This window comes from Agelaius phoeniceus, chromosome 9, assembly GCF_051311805.1.
Source record: "Agelaius phoeniceus isolate bAgePho1 chromosome 9, bAgePho1.hap1, whole genome shotgun sequence".
NCBI classification, from domain to species: domain Eukaryota; kingdom Metazoa; phylum Chordata; class Aves; order Passeriformes; family Icteridae; genus Agelaius; species Agelaius phoeniceus.
In genome coordinates, this window is record NC_135273.1 from 7,740,444 (window position 1) to 7,759,953 (window position 19,510).

At 36.2% G+C, this 19,510-nt stretch overlaps 1 protein-coding gene across 4 annotated transcripts in view; it reads right to left on the reverse strand.

The window, feature by feature from the left end:
- ATRNL1 (attractin like 1) overlaps positions 1-19,510 on the reverse strand; it is a 433,015-nt gene that overhangs the window by 381,736 nt on the left and 31,769 nt on the right. For all 4 annotated transcript variants that reach the window (XM_077182833.1, XM_077182835.1, XM_054637523.2 and 1 more), the window contains exons 2-5: positions 13,145-13,228; positions 11,109-11,222; positions 10,511-10,639; positions 7,235-7,443 (exon numbers count right to left, since the gene is read on the reverse strand). In XM_077182833.1, coding sequence (XP_077038948.1) covers positions 7,235-7,443; positions 10,511-10,639; positions 11,109-11,222; positions 13,145-13,228 — 536 coding nt within the window. The remainder of the gene's footprint in view (positions 1-7,234; positions 7,444-10,510; positions 10,640-11,108; positions 11,223-13,144; positions 13,229-19,510) is intronic.

Here is a 19,510-nt window from a genome sequence, read left to right on the forward strand (position 1 = left end):
GCAGAAACACCACTGTGCCACAGAGTCACAGAAAACCTCGGGCTGGAAGGAGCCTTAGAGATCGTCTGGCTCCAGCCCCTCTGCCATGGGCAAGGGCTGACCACGTTATCTATCAACCGGGACAAAAATGGAATCTACAGCTGCAGAAAGGCAAAACAATAGAATAGTGCTGGCCTCTATCAAAACATCATTTAAAAATCCAATTCTTTTGTATGGCTATTGCTTTATAAAAACAAGGTAAATGTAGGATTTATGAATAGCATTTATAGATTTTCCTACTTGAATACATACGCTATTATTTCAGCAAAAATACATATTCTCTTCAGAAACGTTACATTCACTAAATACGTGCCTTCTGTGCAACAAAGAGCAACTACAGCCGCAGAACAAAGATAATGAAAAATATGGTTTGTTATGTTTTATGCAAATATGATTTTTCTCCATTCATTTAAAATTGAGTTTCTTTCTTATCTTCCTAATGTGTCAGTCAATCCACTGGGGGTGGAGGGGGGAATGCTTTAAAAACAGCAAACAACTTTATAAACCTGAACTAGAAGTCAATTACGTTATCCTCTAAGGTAGGGAAAAAACTCTATAGGTTTAAAAAGGCGATTTATCCCCACCACACAAAAGACATAATCTAATTTCTATTTATTGAGGAGTTTCATGAAAAGCCATAGTAACAATCTGTTCCAGTAGTTTAAGTCATAAGATCAATTTCCACCTAAATGACTCAACATCATCCACTGTCTTCAGACCAAATCTTTTCCTTTGGGAGCACAGAAGAAAAAAGCAGAAGTGTTGATGTGTTGAATATAAATTTCACGGTGCTCTTCATGCAATCTAATCAAAGCAATTTTAAAAGTATTTGTTGTTTATTCTGGTTTTGTTTGTCTGATCATTTGAATTGAGAATTATTACATTAATATAATTTTTCAACCACCACAGCTCAGTGGTTGAAACCAGTCCTACAGTCAGACCAGTTGTGCTGGAATGGCTCAGTAATTCCTTCTAGGCATTTTACGGTAGGTGCACCCATTTATCCCTACAGTGCCCCTGCACAGCTCTGCAATATCATACTGGATGTGAGTATTTCTCCTATCCTGCAAACAGCCTTGCTGAAAATGAGACTCAATGGCAGGCAGAGAGGTCCTGGTGAGGTGTTCAGCTAAAGCAGCAGGGCAGCAAGCTGTGCTCCTCCCGGAATGACACAGAAATCCTAATGCACACGAGCTGATGCAGCTCTTGAAATGCCCCTGGGTGCTGCTCCTCAGCTCTGTTTGTCTCCTCAGGCAGGAAGAGGGGATCAGCCAAGGCAACCCGGCCATGGGGGATGCCTAGGCTCAGTTTGAGCAGGGGAGCCAGAAGGGCTGCAGGGCCTGCCATGGGTGGGTACAGCTCCACTGCATCCTTTAACAGCTCAGCTCCAGATCCCACACTCATATCAACAAGACTGGCACAGGAGATAAGGCCAGATGTCACAGCATTGTCTACTAGAAGCAGGGAAAGCTCTCCTAGTCTTCCATGACTGAGAACAAGTACAGTCTCTGGTAGACACCACGTGAGATTTATCACCTTAAACAAAAACAGGTTTTGCTCCTCAGACTCTAAAAGAAGAAGGGACTTCCAGATCAGCTGTAGCTGACAATACCCATTGGACTAGAGATTCTGAGACTCCATCCTAATGCAGAGACTCCATCCTCTGCAAGGTACCAAGCTCCAGTATCTCTGCTAACTACTTCTAGAAAACTTCACAACTCTAAGACAAAAGCCTCCTCCCAATTCTTAAATGGTGTATTGATGACCAGTTTATCCTAATTTTTCTTCTACCAGTGTTGCTATCACTGTACTTAAAGACCTGGTCTGTCTATATACCCCACAAATGTTTATAAACAGCAACACTTCCCTCCCAGCTTTGATTATACTTGTTTAAACAAACCATGCTCTGTTAGTGCCTTCCATAGCCCTGTCCATCCTAATGGTTCTCCCTCTGAGTCTGTTTCTATTTGTATTCAAGAAACTGTTGTAAGAAAACATGAAGCATACTACCAATGCTTTGACATATTTAACTGGAACTTCTATGAGTGATCATCCTACCAGTGTTCTTGGCACTCTGGAGTTTGCAGAGCATATAAAAGTAATAATGTTAATTAGTTCATGTTCTAATTGAGATAGACAAGCAAGTTTTCTCCCACGTCACTTTCTACATTTCAATCCAAGACTATAACACAAATTCTTAATGCTCTTAGTCTCTAAATGTATTAATTTACAATTTATACTGAAGTAATTAAATCCTACACATTATTTGCAGACTTTTTTGCAGGATATTCTGGTTCTCCTTCATATTTTAAGTACCTTCCACTTCCGTATTACCAGATTTCATTAGCAGCATTATAGGTAGATTACAAAAATTATGTAACATTATCAGTCCCAAGATCAGCCTTCAAGGAGCATTGATACCTTTCCATATGTGTTCAATACACCCACTCCCATTTCATGATGAAGCAGCTGAGTTCCCCTTAGTGTTTCCTTGTGTATGCACTGCACTCTTCATTTTCAATGATTTCCTGTCATCAAATGCTGAGGTTCAGATAAAATATACTGCATTTTCATGTCAATTTTCTTACAGACTATCTTTGTATGAACTACATTGATAAATTCAGATTTCAACTGGTTTGTTATTAATCACAATATATGTTTCAGAATTTCTTTCCTCAAGTTATGGTCTAGAACAGTGCTGAAATGAAGTTAACAGGTTTTGAGCTGCATTAATCACTTTCATCCTAATCTTAAATGAAGGTGCTACAGATAATAAAGTTAATTTTGTATCTTACCTTATCAGAGAGGTCAGCACTATCTACTTCTTGTATTCAGGACAAAGTATTGCGTGTGATCATTATTTTAATCGAGTTCTATTTTCATACATTTAAGTGTATGCCTTTTAAATAAATATTTAGGTCATAGATTTATTCTAAATGGATTACATTTTTCATTAAAACTCACAAATAGCAGGGGACTCCCTTCCTAAATCTCATCCTAATTAGACATAGAGAGCATTATCAACCCCATTAATGCAGCCATTTAGTGAAACAAATCAAATAAATTCTGCTAAATTTGCTTTCACTAATTGTCAGATGACACCATAAAGGTATTTAAAACTGGAGCTGGCTCTTCATTTACCTGTGATGTTCTTTCCCTTGCAATAAGGACTTGACTTTTCTCACACAATTTTCAGACATTAAATTTCTAATTACAATATCTATACTTTGTTTACAAACTCCATAGTCCTCCAAGAAGGCTTATCAAATTGTTAAATTCCACCTGAAGATAAATCTGAAGAACATTTCCAGTACATATGAGATAACCATTCATTACAATTCCTTCCTACCAATTCTATAGACAAACTTTTCTTAGACAGCTCTCATTTCTATGATCAACATTAAAAAAAATCTACAAACATGGAGCACAGAAATAGGATTTTAACTTAAAATTGGGGGACAAAAATGTTCCTTGGATATGTGTCTTTATATGCATATACAGTATAAATGCACATATATTTAAGAGGACATTTCCCAGACTGTAAAATTGCAGTTTCTCATTTCTGATTTGATACTTGGCCAGGAGACAACCTGAAAAGTAAAACTGAGACAAAAAGGACATTATCACAGGGCAGAAGAGTTATAAGAAACCTGCTTCTATTTTATTTTTCCTTCCAAAAACAGGTCTGTCCAAAGCAAATGTTACATCACAGGTCCTCATCTCTGAAGACACCCAGACCTGTGTGCTTTCTGTTCAAGAACATCCAGGCCCAACAGCCCAAAATCTCAGATTTCAGATCTCCAGGCATTTGGCACAAGCTTTTCCCAGTGCTGCGTTTCACCTGCTGCTGCCTGAGCCTCCATCTCAAACCTTCCCCACCAGTTTCACTAACCCAGCACCACAGAAGCACAGCTTTGCTCAGTTTCAACAATGGGGAATAAGGCAGGCCAAACCAGAGAGTTTGACATCCAAGCCTTCCACTGAAAAGTGGGAGTAAACCCAAATCCAGTGAGTCTTTTCAGGAAAATCTGAGTTAGACAGAGTTTGACAGAGCTGTTCTGGCCACACTCATGATGCCATACTACAAAGCAAGCAAAACACTGATTTTACACTGCAGTAGTCATAGCTCCTTTTATACTTTCATTGTTTACTCTTCTCCTTACAGAAAGACTCATTTTTCCCTGGAGAGATGTTATAAAATTCAAGCTGCCTCAATTGCTAATGGATTTATTTCAAAGTTAATTAGTTTAATTTCAGAATCTGGTCTTCTGCTACATCTCTATCTGCTAGGAGCAGCTCTGCAGGGAGAACCCACTAACTATACATGTTCCAGAAATTTTATTGGTGTTTTAACTTTGGATTAGGGCTAAATGCCTGTTTGGGGCTGGTGTGCATTATGTGCAACCCTAGAGCCCATTTTTGGTGTAGTTCCTTATAAAAGGAAAGTACTTCCTCTGTTTCCAAACCACCACACAATGCAATCCAAAACATAATAAACATGAAGTACCAGATTTGCCTTGAAGGTACCCTACTCATTCTCTTTAAATGAATGTAAAGACAGTCTGTAATTCCTCCCTAATAGATTCCCCTTTTGCTTGCAGTGCTGATGTTCAGTGATCAAAGTATCAATAAAGTTTCTCAACTTCAGGAGCCTTCAACTCTTTTTTTTCCCTGTCTACACCTAGGAGTCAGCAATGTTTTCAGCAATTTCAAAGACAGTCCATTTAATCCTCTTTAAAGTATCCTTTCAGTCATCCTGAATTTTTTCACCTGTCACAGAAGTTTTTAACTGTTTGGAAATCTCTCTTCTCCTTTATAGCTTGAAACAATCCAAGACATGGTGTTCGTGGTATCAAAGAGAATCTTTTGGCTGTGAAAACATATTTAGCAAAAGCATTTTTCTATAAAATTCTTAAATAGGTCAAATTGTACAAATTGGTCTCAGCCAAAGAGAGATTTCTCTTTTACATATGCCTAGCAAAGAAAGAGAGAGCAAGTCAGTAGTTTTGAGGCGTTATTTTTTTCCTCCCTGAATTACATCCACAGCCTTTTGTTAGATAATATCAAGACAGATTAACCAGGAATGGGATGCTGTATTATGGTACAGAACTCAAGAAAATATTCCTTAGTATTATACTTAGTCTGAAAAGTTCAGACTCCCTTATGTTGAAAATGAAATGAAAATTTTAAATTAACCAGATTTTCTGTAAATACTAAATTTTGTTCTTGCACCAACCACTTCAGAAATATTTAAAAATACTAGCATTATTAAAAATACTTTGATTTAAAAAAAACAATATATTCAACTAGTGCATGTTTTGTTAAATGAAACATATATTAAAAATAAAAATTATGCCAATTATTTGTCTTCAAAGTCTAAAAGTTTTTATGGAAGATTTATTCCATGTTCATACAACCAAGTACAAATATAGAATAAAGCAAGTATCTACAAGATCCTTGTATTCAATTCCACAAGACATATCTAATAATCAGGGGATCCTACTTTTTATTCAAAAAAGTTATTCTATCCCTAAGAATACCCTAAAGTATTCTCTTTTCTCAGGATACTTTTTTAAAATGTGTATGTTCTTCAGAGCTGCTTCTTCACCGACAACCACAAGATGTCGCCATTGTAAAAGAAACTCTATGCAGTAAACTAGGAAATTCGGACATTTATATTCTGAATCAGGGGTTCTAATTATCATACATCCAAATCAATGCACCTCAATGATTTTTTTTAATACAGACACTAAAGTTACTCAACAGAAGATAAAAAGAATATATTAATAAAAAATGAAACATTAAATTCTCTCCTAAAGCATACAAATCAAGACCCTTCAGCCACTCGGTTTGAATTACCAAACACAAAAAAAACTTGTCAGACAGCAAGAGAAAAATTTATTATTTCAACATTGCAAATAATCTGCACAGAAGATAGTATCAGTATAGAAAGTGCAGAATATACAGGAATAAATAAATTAAGAAATAAAGCAGAGATGAAAGTCATCTCCCAGAGCTTAAGGAAAGTTTGGTATTTAGTAAGGAAAAATAATTATATATCCAAGCCATCTCATCTGTGACAGAATTACAAAAAAAAAAAATTGAAATCTATGTAGATTCAGTGAAAATCCAAGGAATGATGAAGGAAATTCTCTTTATATGATCTGTAGGAAAGAGTGAGAAACTAGTATGTACAGAAATGCCAGGTGAAAGGAAGGCACTAGCAGCGGTAGTCAGATTTCTAATTTTATTTTGTGCTTAAAACTTCTAATGAATTTCATAGCACTATATCTGAAGGTATAGCCTAAAAGCATTTCCAAACATTTGTGACATTTCCCATTTTGTACTCAGCAATTTGACACTGCAAGGAATTCATGCACAACTAAAAGGGTGATAGTCTTGCTGCAAATTCTATTCACAACTTCTCAACAGAGATTAAGCCTTCAGGATCTTTTTGTGTACTACAGTCCTGGAAGGTTTTAAAGGACTCAGTAATAATAAGTCTACACTATTTCCATTCAATGACCATATTGCTAAACCACTTCCCTTCTGTGGATGCACAGACTGCCTTTGAATGATCAACTCATTAATTATTAAGAAGTGAAATGTATTAGATCTCATCATGACTGTGAAGTAATAGGTGTGACAGCTAATAGGAGTTAAAAAGTCATTTCCTTTGTCATGCCAAAAGAAACAGCAATAAAACAGAACTGAGGCAGGAAGTCATGGGAAGAGGGCATATCAGCTAAGTAATCTGGAGGGATTTTAATATTTCTGTTAAGAGAATGGCAATTTCTAAGCATAGCAAGCTAAGCCAATTGAGAATGTAACAGAAGTGGTAAACAATAAAAACAAAAATCCACAAGCATCTAGCATAATTATAGCAAGTGAATTAAACATTTAGGATCCTAAATAATTTATCTGTAATGAGAAACAATGATCTATGGTACTGGGAGAAAAACTGCACCACATGCTTACAGTACATCCATTAGCCCACAGACAGTCTTGCACCATTATAACAAAGCAGTTCACCTTCCTTTTTCATTGAGAGGCTGCTACAAATTATACCCAACAAAAAGCAGACAGTGGCTACTTTACTTCAGGAAACACTAAAAATATGATGAAATGATGTGACAATAAAAGGAGGGCAGGGAGAAAATCAAATCACCTAGACACTAAACTAAGCAAAGCTTACCTTGCCAGCTGTCATTGCAGACACAGAGCTTCTCTCCTGTCAGGTCACAGTAGCCATGATCTGGACTCCCACAGTTGGCTTTGCAATAGGGAATGTCACAGGCCTCTCCTTTCCAGTACTTGTCACATTCACAATACACCCGGCTCGGTACAGACAGACTGGTTGTGCACTTGCCATGTTCTGAGCAGTTATTAGGGCAAGAGTTAATTCTGAAAAAACAAAAAAAAGTAAGATATCTCACAGTACTCCAGCAGTATTTTTTAGATAAAGTATGTTTTATCATGAAAAATTTCTATTTACTGATAAAATTCAAGTTTAATGATGATTTTACAGGCAAATGAGCTCAAAAGGTGTTGATCCAATCTTAAATACAAAGTCTGATGCACTCAGGATCACAAATACCTTGCACTGCAACAAACATTGACATGAAGCAAAAGGACAGGCCCTGCTTGGACAGATCTATTTTTCTCCTATATTCCAGAATAAGCACTCAGTCCTTTCAATGCTTGTTATCTCTAGAAACAACAACACTGGAAGCAATTGAGCTTAAACTCTCCACACAGGCCTACAGTTAAAGGGTTTTCTGGAGTAGCTTTGGTCTATACTATAAACAGTGCGCCTAACATCTGGGGAGAATAAAAGAGGGAAAAACAAGTAAGGAAAAATACAAGATGGCTAATATCCTGTAAACTACTTAGAGGTAGCACTTCATTCTTTGAATCCTTAATAAAAGAGCCACCTTAACTCTGCAGTCCAAGAGGCAAAAATAGGACAGCCTAGGCTGAAAGTCTATGACTGTCCTGGGAGTTTGCATTTCTCTGATACACCCTACCAAACACTGAGATCACAGGCAATGGGAGTGCAAAATTAAGCAAAGTGGTTCCAGAAATGCAGGCAACTCCTTGAAATGAGGGAAGATGGAGGACATGGAATATGTGGGTCCAAGAGTTTCCATGAACTCAGGCAGTATGTGCCTGATGAAGTCCAAACAGGATTTGAAACTCTTTTCGATGACTCACCGCAAACTCAGAATAAAGTGTTACTACAATCCTCTGATGATAATACAGACCACTCCCTGCAGATGGGAGATGGATACTGTTCACAGTCTTCCTTACTGAATGAAGCTCTAACTGAATGAAGAAAGAGCTGTTAAAATTTAACAAATAATTGTTCAAGGCTGGCCTTTGAAAAGATACAATTGTGGTAGGACAGTGAGGAGACATTTTTGTCTTCTAAAGACTCACTTCTCAAAGGACTGATTCCGTTACGCTGCTAAAATAGAAAATTCCACATCTGACCATCATTCAAAATCTCCTGGGGGTTTTAGCTGGTAACACACATGGCATTAAAGCCATTGATGGCATTAATAACAGCTGTATGCTACAGCTGGGAGGAACCTCTCCTCCAACCTCACAGGCAGTGCTCTGCAGGAAGGTGAACAGTTAAGTTTTTCCACCAGGAGAGGTTAGTTGGAAAGCAGACCATTTCCCACTCCAACTGGTTCATCAAGGATTCAAACAAAATGACGAAAACTGGATCAGCAGAATTAGAAGAAAGTTGCCTGACTTGAAGGAACAGAAAATTTACTCAGACTGTTCTGAAGTAATTACAGTTGTTTCCTATTGAAATGGCACTTTGGTCACAGATTTTGTGTTTCTGTCTTCCCCAAAATAAAGGAATACAAGTGGTCCATGAAGATGAAGTCAAAAAGTAAGGAAGAGGATAAGAGAAGCAGAGTACAATAGACTAGTGACAGAAGCAAAGTTAATGCAGCCATAAAAAGTAATTGTAGGTACTTCTTTATCATAAAAATGTTACTGTTGGTTCATTAAAAATGGTTTAAAAGTATCCCTTGCAATAAAAGACACAGAAGAACGGAGTACATAGAATTTCATGAGTTATATATGTAATGGAATTAAAAACTGGCAAGTTTTTTTATTTATTTTAAATTTACAAAAAAAATTATGTAATGATATGCAGCATGCACGGCATTACCAAGTAATGAAAGAATGCACATACACCCATTTCTTAAGAATGCCAAGTCTAATTGCCATTTGCTCCCAAGACAAATAAAAACGTGCAATAAAAGCTTCAGGGATAACTGAAAAATATAACTAATTACAACAGAAAGTCTGCCAGGTGATTGCATTTTACTGATGTCAACTGACAAAAATCAAAAATACTCAGTGGTCTAGGCTGCTATTTCCAATGCAATATATATAGTGAGGTTTCCCAAACTTTGAATAGCCACTTATTATCTGGCCAAAGGTGGGCAATCTACTGCAAATTACAGCAACAATCTTCCCACAGACAATATACCAAGTATTGTGCCAAGAGCAAAGTTATGGTCAGAAACACAAATAGGAATTTTAAACTAATAAAGAATATGACAAAAGTGTTGCATGTCAACTTCAACATAAGAAATGCAGTGCTGGCCACCATATCCCAATAACTGCTATTTCAGAATCTGAAGGGATTGAGGGAGAGCAACAGGCATATCTTCAATCATTGAAAAACTCACATGAAAAAACAGGTCCAACAGGACCAAGCAATTCCCTCTTGAGCCAAGGCAAGCAATATAAAGAGATGCTGCATTGTGTAACATGAACATCCCAAATGAGACAGAAGTTGCAAACAACTGGTGCATATAAAAAGGAAAAGGCTCAGGTCTGCCAGATGCATCTTTGGAGCTGCTGACACAGAAAAGGAGGCTGGACAAAAGCAATCGTGGTCATATCAGATTAGACTTTGCCATCACAGAAACTAAAAGATGCACAGTGCAGTTAAGATCCACAAAGGCAGAGTGTAGACTGAGATGGAAAATAGGAGGGGAAATACCCAAGAAGAGGAAAAGAAATGGAATAAAATCTTTGTGGCTGGCACAAAAATTCAAGTGGAACTGTTTGGAAGGTTTCAAAAGCCATAGTATATTCAGCAAGAGAAATCAAGCAACAGATGATCCCAGTTCAAGAGAAGGAAATTTATATGACAGCAGATATAATCTCCCTTCTAGTCCATATGACAACTATATGTGTTGGATAAACACTGGAGGGGATACATTCTAGTTCCATATGGCACAGGAAAAACTACTCTGGGAATGGCCATGTGACTTCGCTCAAAAAAACCATAGGAGTCTGTAGGAGTTTTTTTCCCCTAACTCATACCTCAATAATTGATTACAAGCCCAGCCCCCTGGTTTTAGACACTAAGCACTGAGTATGACTTATGCTATTGAAAAAAAACAACCAAACAATTACTTAGTACAAAAACACTTACGAATAAAAAATGTTAAATCCTGTTAGGTTATAAGCAGCATCACTAAAGAAGTGTAGCAATGCATAGCCAGATGTAGTAACCACCTCAGGAACAGTTTCATTTCCGCGCACTTCAGGGACTATCAGACCACTGGAAAAAGAAAAGAAGAAAAATATTTTTAAGCAATCTTTGGTATATTTAGGGGGAAAAAAAGGAAAGAAGAAGTTTGGTATTCTGCTGGTTAATTATAGAAACAAGATGACATAAATAAAAATTTAAAACTTTTTTTAATAAAAGGTATACAAGGTATATACAACTTGTATATGTATCTGCAAGGTAAGTCAGGTGTTTCCAGGAAAGTGCCTGTGTGTAAACATTAACAGTCCATTCAATGCCAGCAGTAAGTACCCAAATAATGTATTTCTGCTATGATTATCTAACCAAAACTGTAACATTTTGGAATGCATTCTAATACAACTTTACATACATGTTCCCATAATATTAAGATAAGAAAGCACTCTAACTAACATACTAAAGTCTCTAATGTTACTTTTTCCTCCAATAACTGAAAATGTCCATACATGACTATATGGACAGTAATATTAGTAAATACACTCACCTAAATACAGCTATTAAAGGTGCATATATAGAATCTCCATCATATACATACATATGGTCCCAGCTACATTCTGTGGCAAAGTGATTAAATCTTAATCTTAGTATCGCATTTGGGCTGAAAAAAAAAAACATTGATATAACACATTTACAGAATTACTGAGATCATAAGATCAAGAGCTCACAGTAGAATTGATTATGCCAACATAACTCTGTTAAAACATTTTGAGTAGTAATTAAATATTACAAAGTGTTAAATAACAAAAGCCAGGGCAAGCAAATATTTCCCTTTATCTTAGAAAACTTAAAAATAACATATTCAGTCCACAGCTAATAATCCCTAAAGTTAATGAGAAGTGTAACTTCACCAGATTTTATCAGTGTTCAGAACCACAAATTTAGAGCAATTAAAATGTCTCATTTTAATAGACTAAATTTACTTTACAATGTCAGGACTATGAACTTTAAAGAATCCTTCAAGATGAAATCACCTACACATCCTCTTCCCAGTATTACACTAATTATTGAAAATAAAAATTTAAAATTGCAACCAATATTAGTGCAAGTGCCTGCCTCTGACCCTCTGCCAACATGTAGGAAATGTCACTAGTGACATTTTGGCTGAGGTCCAAATGGATCTGTAAACTTTTTGAAAGGAGAATTTTTACATACCACAGAATTACCAGACATACATATATATATATATATGTATTTCCTGAAACATAATGATTATTTTCTTGTAGTTCTCCTTGCTACTGACAGGCTTGAGTACAATTTGTCAGTCTGGAAAACATGTGGGGTTTTGTGACAGATCCTTTGGAGAAAGCTCTTTGTTCATTTTTTAAGACACAGTATTACACACATATGTGACTTCCTTGTGCGCTGACATTTGGACACTTGGTTGCTTTACTCCTCCCCAGACTGTGCAGCACATTGATTTCTCCAGCTTCCCACTCTGCCATCTCCTGAGAGCAGGAGGAATGGAGTGAGGAACAGCTTCAAAGCAGAGTTTGCCTGTGGGGCTGAGGTGTGTTTCCACTTTAGTGCAGTGCAGTGCAAATATTCCTGAGCAAAAAGAGAAGCCTAGCTAGGTTCAGACACATATTCAGCTATAGCTTGGTCTTCTAGATAATAAAATTTACATGATTTTGCAAACAATCATAACTTCACTGCTGCTCTGTTTAAAATACTGTCTGCATATAAGCAGACCAAAGTCAGAGCAGACACATCATTTCTGAACCGCAGCAGCAGAGCATCCAGCATTATCCAAGATAATTGAGATTATGACAACATGGAAATACAGAAGGAGCTAATTTTGTTCTAGAATTGTGAACTAGAGTCAGCAAAATCCTAACCCATATCCTGGAGGGGCGGAATCCTCCTGAAATGTAACCAATTTGTGCCATTAACACTTAGCCACACTAATTTATGTGTCTCATTATTTCTTCAGGCATGTCTGTGTGTTTCTGTGCTGCATAATCTGGAAAATTAGCAACAGGCATGAGGAACCTAAACTGTAGGCATAAAACTATTTCAAAACTAAGTATGTGAGGAACTGTAGAATGCAAAAGAAAATACTTTATAGAAGCACTAACTTTTGAGAAACACTTAACTGAATAAGCATTCTGTACTTGAGGCCATTGCTGATTTATCATTGACATGAGTTAAGTCAGGTAATGAGTTAAATAAAGGGATTCTGTAACTACTTTTGGATCTTATGCAAAGGTACTCAAACATGCAACAAATTTATCACAGGATTTTGAGGGCCTGCAGCACCAGCCATATATCCATGTCAGCCTAATTTTTGCCAGCAATTTGAACGGGAGTGGAATTTGGCCAACTGTAAGCAATCCTGAAAATCCTAATACCTTATTTTTTAAATTCCATATAATAGTTAAACAAAACCAAAGCAAACTAACAAAACACCAAACTGTTCATATTATACCCTCATGCAGTCTCTACGTCAGGAGTTCTTTTGATCTCTAGAACACAAAGTACCAAACTGTTTAGAAAATTTAGGCTATGAAAATAGATACTTACTATCCTTCAATTAACCATGTGCATTTAGTTTTATATTTGTAATTTATAGGTCCATCTGTTAAATATCCAGAAGGTTCTGTTAACCTGCAAGAGGAAAAACAGGGCTGTAATAAACCAGACACCAGAACATGAATCATCGACATGCCAATAGAATCTTTCTTGATGAAAAGAAAATGGGGGTGGGGAAAACAGTCAAGTCTCTCTTCATATTTCTCATCACACTATTTGTGCTCACAAAAACTTGAATTCTGACTCTTCTAATATTGATTTGCTTTCTTCCTCCAGGCATTCACTTGTATGCTTTCTAGTTCAGTAGCAAATAATTTAAATTATCCTTTACACGAAATGGATCCAAGCCAATGTAAGGGGGATTTGTTTAAGAGCATTTTGGTTTGCTTTGCTTATTTGCTTTGCCATTGCCTTACAACTTACTTCTGAAATTAGACAACGCCAGCCATAAAAAAACTCTCCTAGATCAAGACAAATGAAGATATAAATTTGAATAAGCACATCTGGCAGGCAGCTGCTCTGTTATTCCTACTCAGTACCCTGTCTCTGCACAGTGCTCCCCAGTCATTATCCAGAAGGATGAATCCCTGCAGATTCTCCACACAGCATCACACCACCTTCAATGACTTAGAGCTCAGGGACACTTTCAGTCCACAGCTGTGCCTCTGGGTTCATGCTTTATACCACTCAAAATGTAATGATCTGTGTTTTATTTCCCTTCTTTCCCTCCTCCGCCCCTTTTCCAACCTGAGAATTCCTTGCTCACTGCCTTTAATAAATCTTTTGTATTCTCCTAGAGCCTGCTGAGATGCAACAGAGATCAGCATATTGTATCCAAGATGCAAGTGAACCATGAATCTGTACAGTAGCATATTATTACAGTAGCAATATTATTTCCATTTTATTCTCTATTCCCATTTAAGATTTTATTTGCTCTTTCAACAACTACCATTCAGACATTTGAAACAGAAATATCTGCTGTAACTTTTTTTGAGTGTTAATAGCTCAATATTCATCACATATAGAAATTCCTTTTATGTAGAAAAAGAATCTTTTTCATCCATTCATATTTATTACATTGTATTAATCTATGTGGTGATGAAACAGCAGACGAAATTCAATAATCTATTAACATAAAAGCTTTCTAAAAGAGCCTGGTATCTTCAGCACATTGTATCTTCACTAATCCATTCTACTTTCTGCATCCTTTATGATTATCTTCAAGCCTTAACACACGTCTCCAGTGGCCTTACTCCACTAGGGAAACAGATCATCTCACTCTTTAATAACAAATAACAACAAATATAAAAACATCCTCAGAAACACTCATTTCTTTCACTATATTGTAGAAAGAAAATCATTAAGAATAAGTATCACTAAATAAGAAAAGCTTTCACCTGTTTTGTGTGCTTTTTTTTTAATAAAAGGCATGAATATGTAATATTCCAATGAAAATAATTTCAGTGCTGTCATATGATTTATATATAGAAGTAAAGTCTTATTTAGCTATCCACAGAACATAGATTTTCCTGGCAGAAGTATGAAATATTAGAAGTACTCATTTGCAGTCATGACCATTGCCTTCTTAGTAGTTGCATAGTGCAATGGAGGTGACTTACAAGAGTTGTTTTTATTAGATCAGCCCTTTGGTACTGGCAAAGTACAAACAATTTCCCTTGTCTCCTAGAATGGTAATTTTTTGATAAGTAGTTTCTTTTGGAAGAGTAGATAGCCTTTGAAACAGACATTTCACTTTGTTGGCAAAAAAAGTAAATAAATAAGAGCACAGCATTACCTTGCAATAATGTTTGTAGAAAATTGTAAGATAAGGGCTTGTTCTATTTAAAATAAATACATAGCAAGACAGATGGAAATTACTGTAAGTTTCTTGAGTCATACCAAGAATTGTTCTGTATTATTTTTCTTTCCAAGTGTTATCAAATCCCAAATCCCATAACACAAAGATAAGCAGTACCACTTTCAGGTAAGCCCTTGCCCAGTCAAGGGCAATATTCTCTTTTATATGAAGCAAGGTGCTCATCAGCAGCTTTCCTCTGTGGCTACCGGTGATTCTGTCAAATAACCACAATCCAGATGAGCCACCCTGACTATGCACTCATGAGTCACAGAGGTGCCTCCATCGCACCCCACTCCTTGCTCCCCACTGAGAAAGCTTCAGTGAGAAGACAGAACAATTTGTGTGGCCTGCCCAGGCACCACAGGTTAATCCCACCCACACTCCAACCTCCTAAACAGAACACACAGGGGAGTAGCTGATGCTGTGTATTGTCATTTGAAATCCCACATCAGCTTTCATAATATTCTCAACAATATTTTTTCCTAGTTGGCAGGGTTATAATCAAAGCCCGTAAAGAATTAGAGGGTGCATGCCAAAAGAACATTTCCCATCTCAGTATCTGTAAAAAAGATCTACCAAACAACAGAAAGACATCAGGATGCTGCACATTTAAAAGTATTCAGAAGCACCAGTGACAGAACAGTCACTCACCAAGATAATCAGTCAGCAAAAGATTCCCTGAAATCTGTGACACTACAGGGTTTCACCAAGCAGACAGACACACCAGAAATGCAAGGGCTAAAGCCAACACAGGGCAACCAAAGGGATGTCTCCATTCACCTGGAATAGTACCACTGCTATAAAATAATGGCAAATAAAGAATGTACAGTGGCAATATCTACCACTGCAGAGACTTTAAACCAAGACTGATGCGTTTCAAGGAAAAAAGTACACTCTAGTTCAGTCAAAAATTATTGGTCCAAAGTGAAGGAGCAGTCAGATGAAATCTACGCCTGCAATACATAAGACGTCAGAGCAGGTTATTAAAATGGCCCTTCCTGCTGTAATATTTATAGAGCTGTGAAAAATGCAGTCTTGTCATCTCCTGCATCCTCCTGCAAAAAATAATACCACCAAATCTTTTAGAGAGGGACACTAATTTAAACCAGAAAAGTTATTGGCTATTTTCTGAACATGAAGATCCACAAAACTGCTGGTAGATGGACAGAGGTCTGATTTATAATATCCGTGCTTTAGGAGAAACAAAGCATAAGCTACATTCATAATATTACAAATATTCACTATTAAATAAGGAGTTATAAAAAAAATTCATTTATGTCTATGTTACTTAGTGTCACATTTCTACTGATAATTTTAAGAAATGTTGGATTACTTTGCAATTCCTACTTCAGATGTATCTGAATATACAATATAGAGCATATTTTGCTGCACGGATCCACCTCAATATCAGTACTGGTGTGTCAGTCAAGAGCCCCTTTTTCCATTGCTGAAAAATTTTGCTCCATCTCCTTTTCATCTTTTATGAAAATATGTTTTATTAAAAAGAAATAAAAATCAATAACTGTGCTTCAAAGTTAAAAGATCAAGTTCTTCATAAATAGAAGTACTGGCAACCTTTCTAGTTGAGATCTTGTGTCTAACATTTACAGCAGGGAAAGAGACTGCACAGATCTGAATATATTAATAAAGAAGGGGAAAAAAATTCCAACCACCTGACAGTACAAGCCTGAATCAGTGAGAAAGAAATGCAGAAGTGATCAAGAGGCCATTTCTCATACCACAATATTGAATGACAGACTAAGGTTTTCCAGTATTTTTTCAAAAGAATATCTGAAAAACAGTATGTTCTAAAAAACCCACAAAGGCAGATTTTTCTTTTCCAGGCATAAAGCATTGACTAGCACCTAACAAATTTTCAAAGAATTTGCATTTGATTTTCCTGCATTTTTACATTCATTGTATAACTTGCTGCTGGGGTTTTTTTTCACATATGAAAAAAGGATGTACTGAACATACTGTAGCTCTAATTTTTCTTCAATGACTAATGAAGAGGATTAAATATTCAATACATTAAGGAAATATTTGCATATGCCAATCACACTCCTCTACTTGTTACATACTGCTTTGCAGTAATAGAAGAAGTTATATTTAGAAACACAAAGGACACTCATGACAACTTCTCACATGCTAAGTAATCACAGGCCTGCTCTTAAAGAGGTTTCAGTTTATTCATTGACAAAGTAGTAGTTTCTGTTGCAAAAGTGAAAACCCTAGTGATTAATTCAGTTCATCCTGAGTCCATCTTTCTACATTATTTTAAACAAAACCATGCTCCAAAACAATCCAAAAATCCCAGAAAAGTAAAATCAAGATTAGAACACAATTTTTTCCCAGGAAGAGATATCCTGTATTTCAAGAAGCTTAACACTTATGTTAAAAAAAAAACCAAAAACCTAAATTAGCTGGAATATAAACTCTGATTGGTGCCAAACATTAATTAAGGTTAATTCTGGCATGTGCTCTGTTTCTGAAAAACAACTATGTTGTTCCATAGTGCATTTTTGCAATAGTCCCAATACAACAAAGGATTCTGCATAGGAGTAGATGTTGCTTTCAAAGTCCAAACTCATATGGCATCTTACTTCTGCAATGCATTTTCAATTACATAAATGAAATCTGTTCCCTTGCTCAGGCTGCACAACATTATATAAACTCACAGAACATAGACCAGGACAGCTTGTTTAGAATAGGATATCTGAATATGTGACTCTGAGGGAATCCACAAACAGACTAGAAATGTGGGCACAGTTTTATAAAGACATGGTAAACAAACCAGATGCAGAAGATAAAAATAGTATTATAATAGTAAATGTAATATTTATTCTATTTTAAAATAAAACGTGAAAACACTGCATTAACTACTCAAGAATTTTCTTCTACCTCCTCATAAAGTGGTACTTGACTTTTTTTTTTTACCAAAAGCTCTATAAATTGCCATTTCATTTACAACATGCCCTAACACCTATCCCAACTATACTATATTATTATAATTCAGATTATACTGAAATCTTTTTTCAATTATTTGTCTAATCTGATTTTAATAATTCCAATGATAGAAGTCTACAACCTTCCTAGGCAATCTATTTTAGTAATTACTTATTAGAAAGTATTTCTAAATGTCTATTTCACCTTTTTTTCTTACTTACACATATTTCCTGAATGTAGACCTGGAAATCACCTAAAATTCTTCCTCTTTCTTTTGAAAAGAGGAATAAAGCAATTTAATCTAGCAACCTCATGAATAATTTTCTAGACTTCCTTCTAGGATTTTTCCTTCTAGAATCTGCACCACAAAATGGTACCTACTTCTCCAACTGTACTCTGACCAGCAAAGCAACCAGAGAATTATTTATTATACTTAATGTTCATAATCCAGTTCTCCTGAATGCAAGTAGTAGAAGAACTCTTTTATGCTGATTTGTGTGCAACCAGTAATTCCCCAAGATTGCCCACTTCCTCCACAGGAGGAACTAAATGATATTACTCCAGTTCACCTCACTGAGGTTCATCACACCCGCTCAAGTGTAGAAATTCAAATCCAATTCTGTCCCTATCAGGCTACATTATATGGGATCAATGCAGCTCACATCAGCTGGAAATTGCTGCATGGAAAATTTCATTTATAATCACTTGCTCAGTAGGAAAACCTAGTTTTCTTTCTCTGATATAAGTGTTTACTTAAAAGATAGTAACTTCTGGTCACACTGCATAGTGAGGAACCCTACTCAAACAGCAGTGAACTCCACAAGAAAAGAAAATAATTCTATTTGTGTATATTTGTGATAAAGGTCTTCATAAAAACTCCTGCATCTTTCATAACAGCCCTTTTTCTATTACTCAACTACATCAACAGCTTCTGAATATTCATATTCATTATTCATTCACCTTACAAAGCATAGCATACCACTAGCATAAAGGCAGAACTAGCAAAAATTAAAACTCCTCTGCACCCATGGTCTCCATTGTGACAGCTGCATTAATTTTGTATACTATAATGCAAGCCATTCAAGCCATTACGACATGGCACCATTTTTTGTGTTGGCTAAAACTAAGCAGTTGCCAGATACCAGCACCATGAAAGAGGCACTAAAGCAAAGTTTTCTTCCACCTGACATTTCTAAATATTAAGTCCAAAGAAAAGTAGTCATGAACAAAGAGCCTTCTACTTTTCCTTCATGTAAAGAAATTTTCTCCTTTAGTTTCCAGTAATAGCACATGTCAGAATGATCCATTTCAAGCTTTTTGGACAAAAATGATTCACAGAATTACAGATGAATAGTCCAAGAGATAAGGTGAATAACAGACACAGTAATCTCTCCCACTGCACAAATGATTGGAGTATTTTATTTAAAAGCTTGATACAAAAAGGGAGAAAATAATTCTACTGAAAGTACAGCTGCATAGAATGGACCTTGAAAAAATCCATCCTGACTTTTGTCTTCAGATCTTTCTTTAGATTAGATGCATATATATTCCTA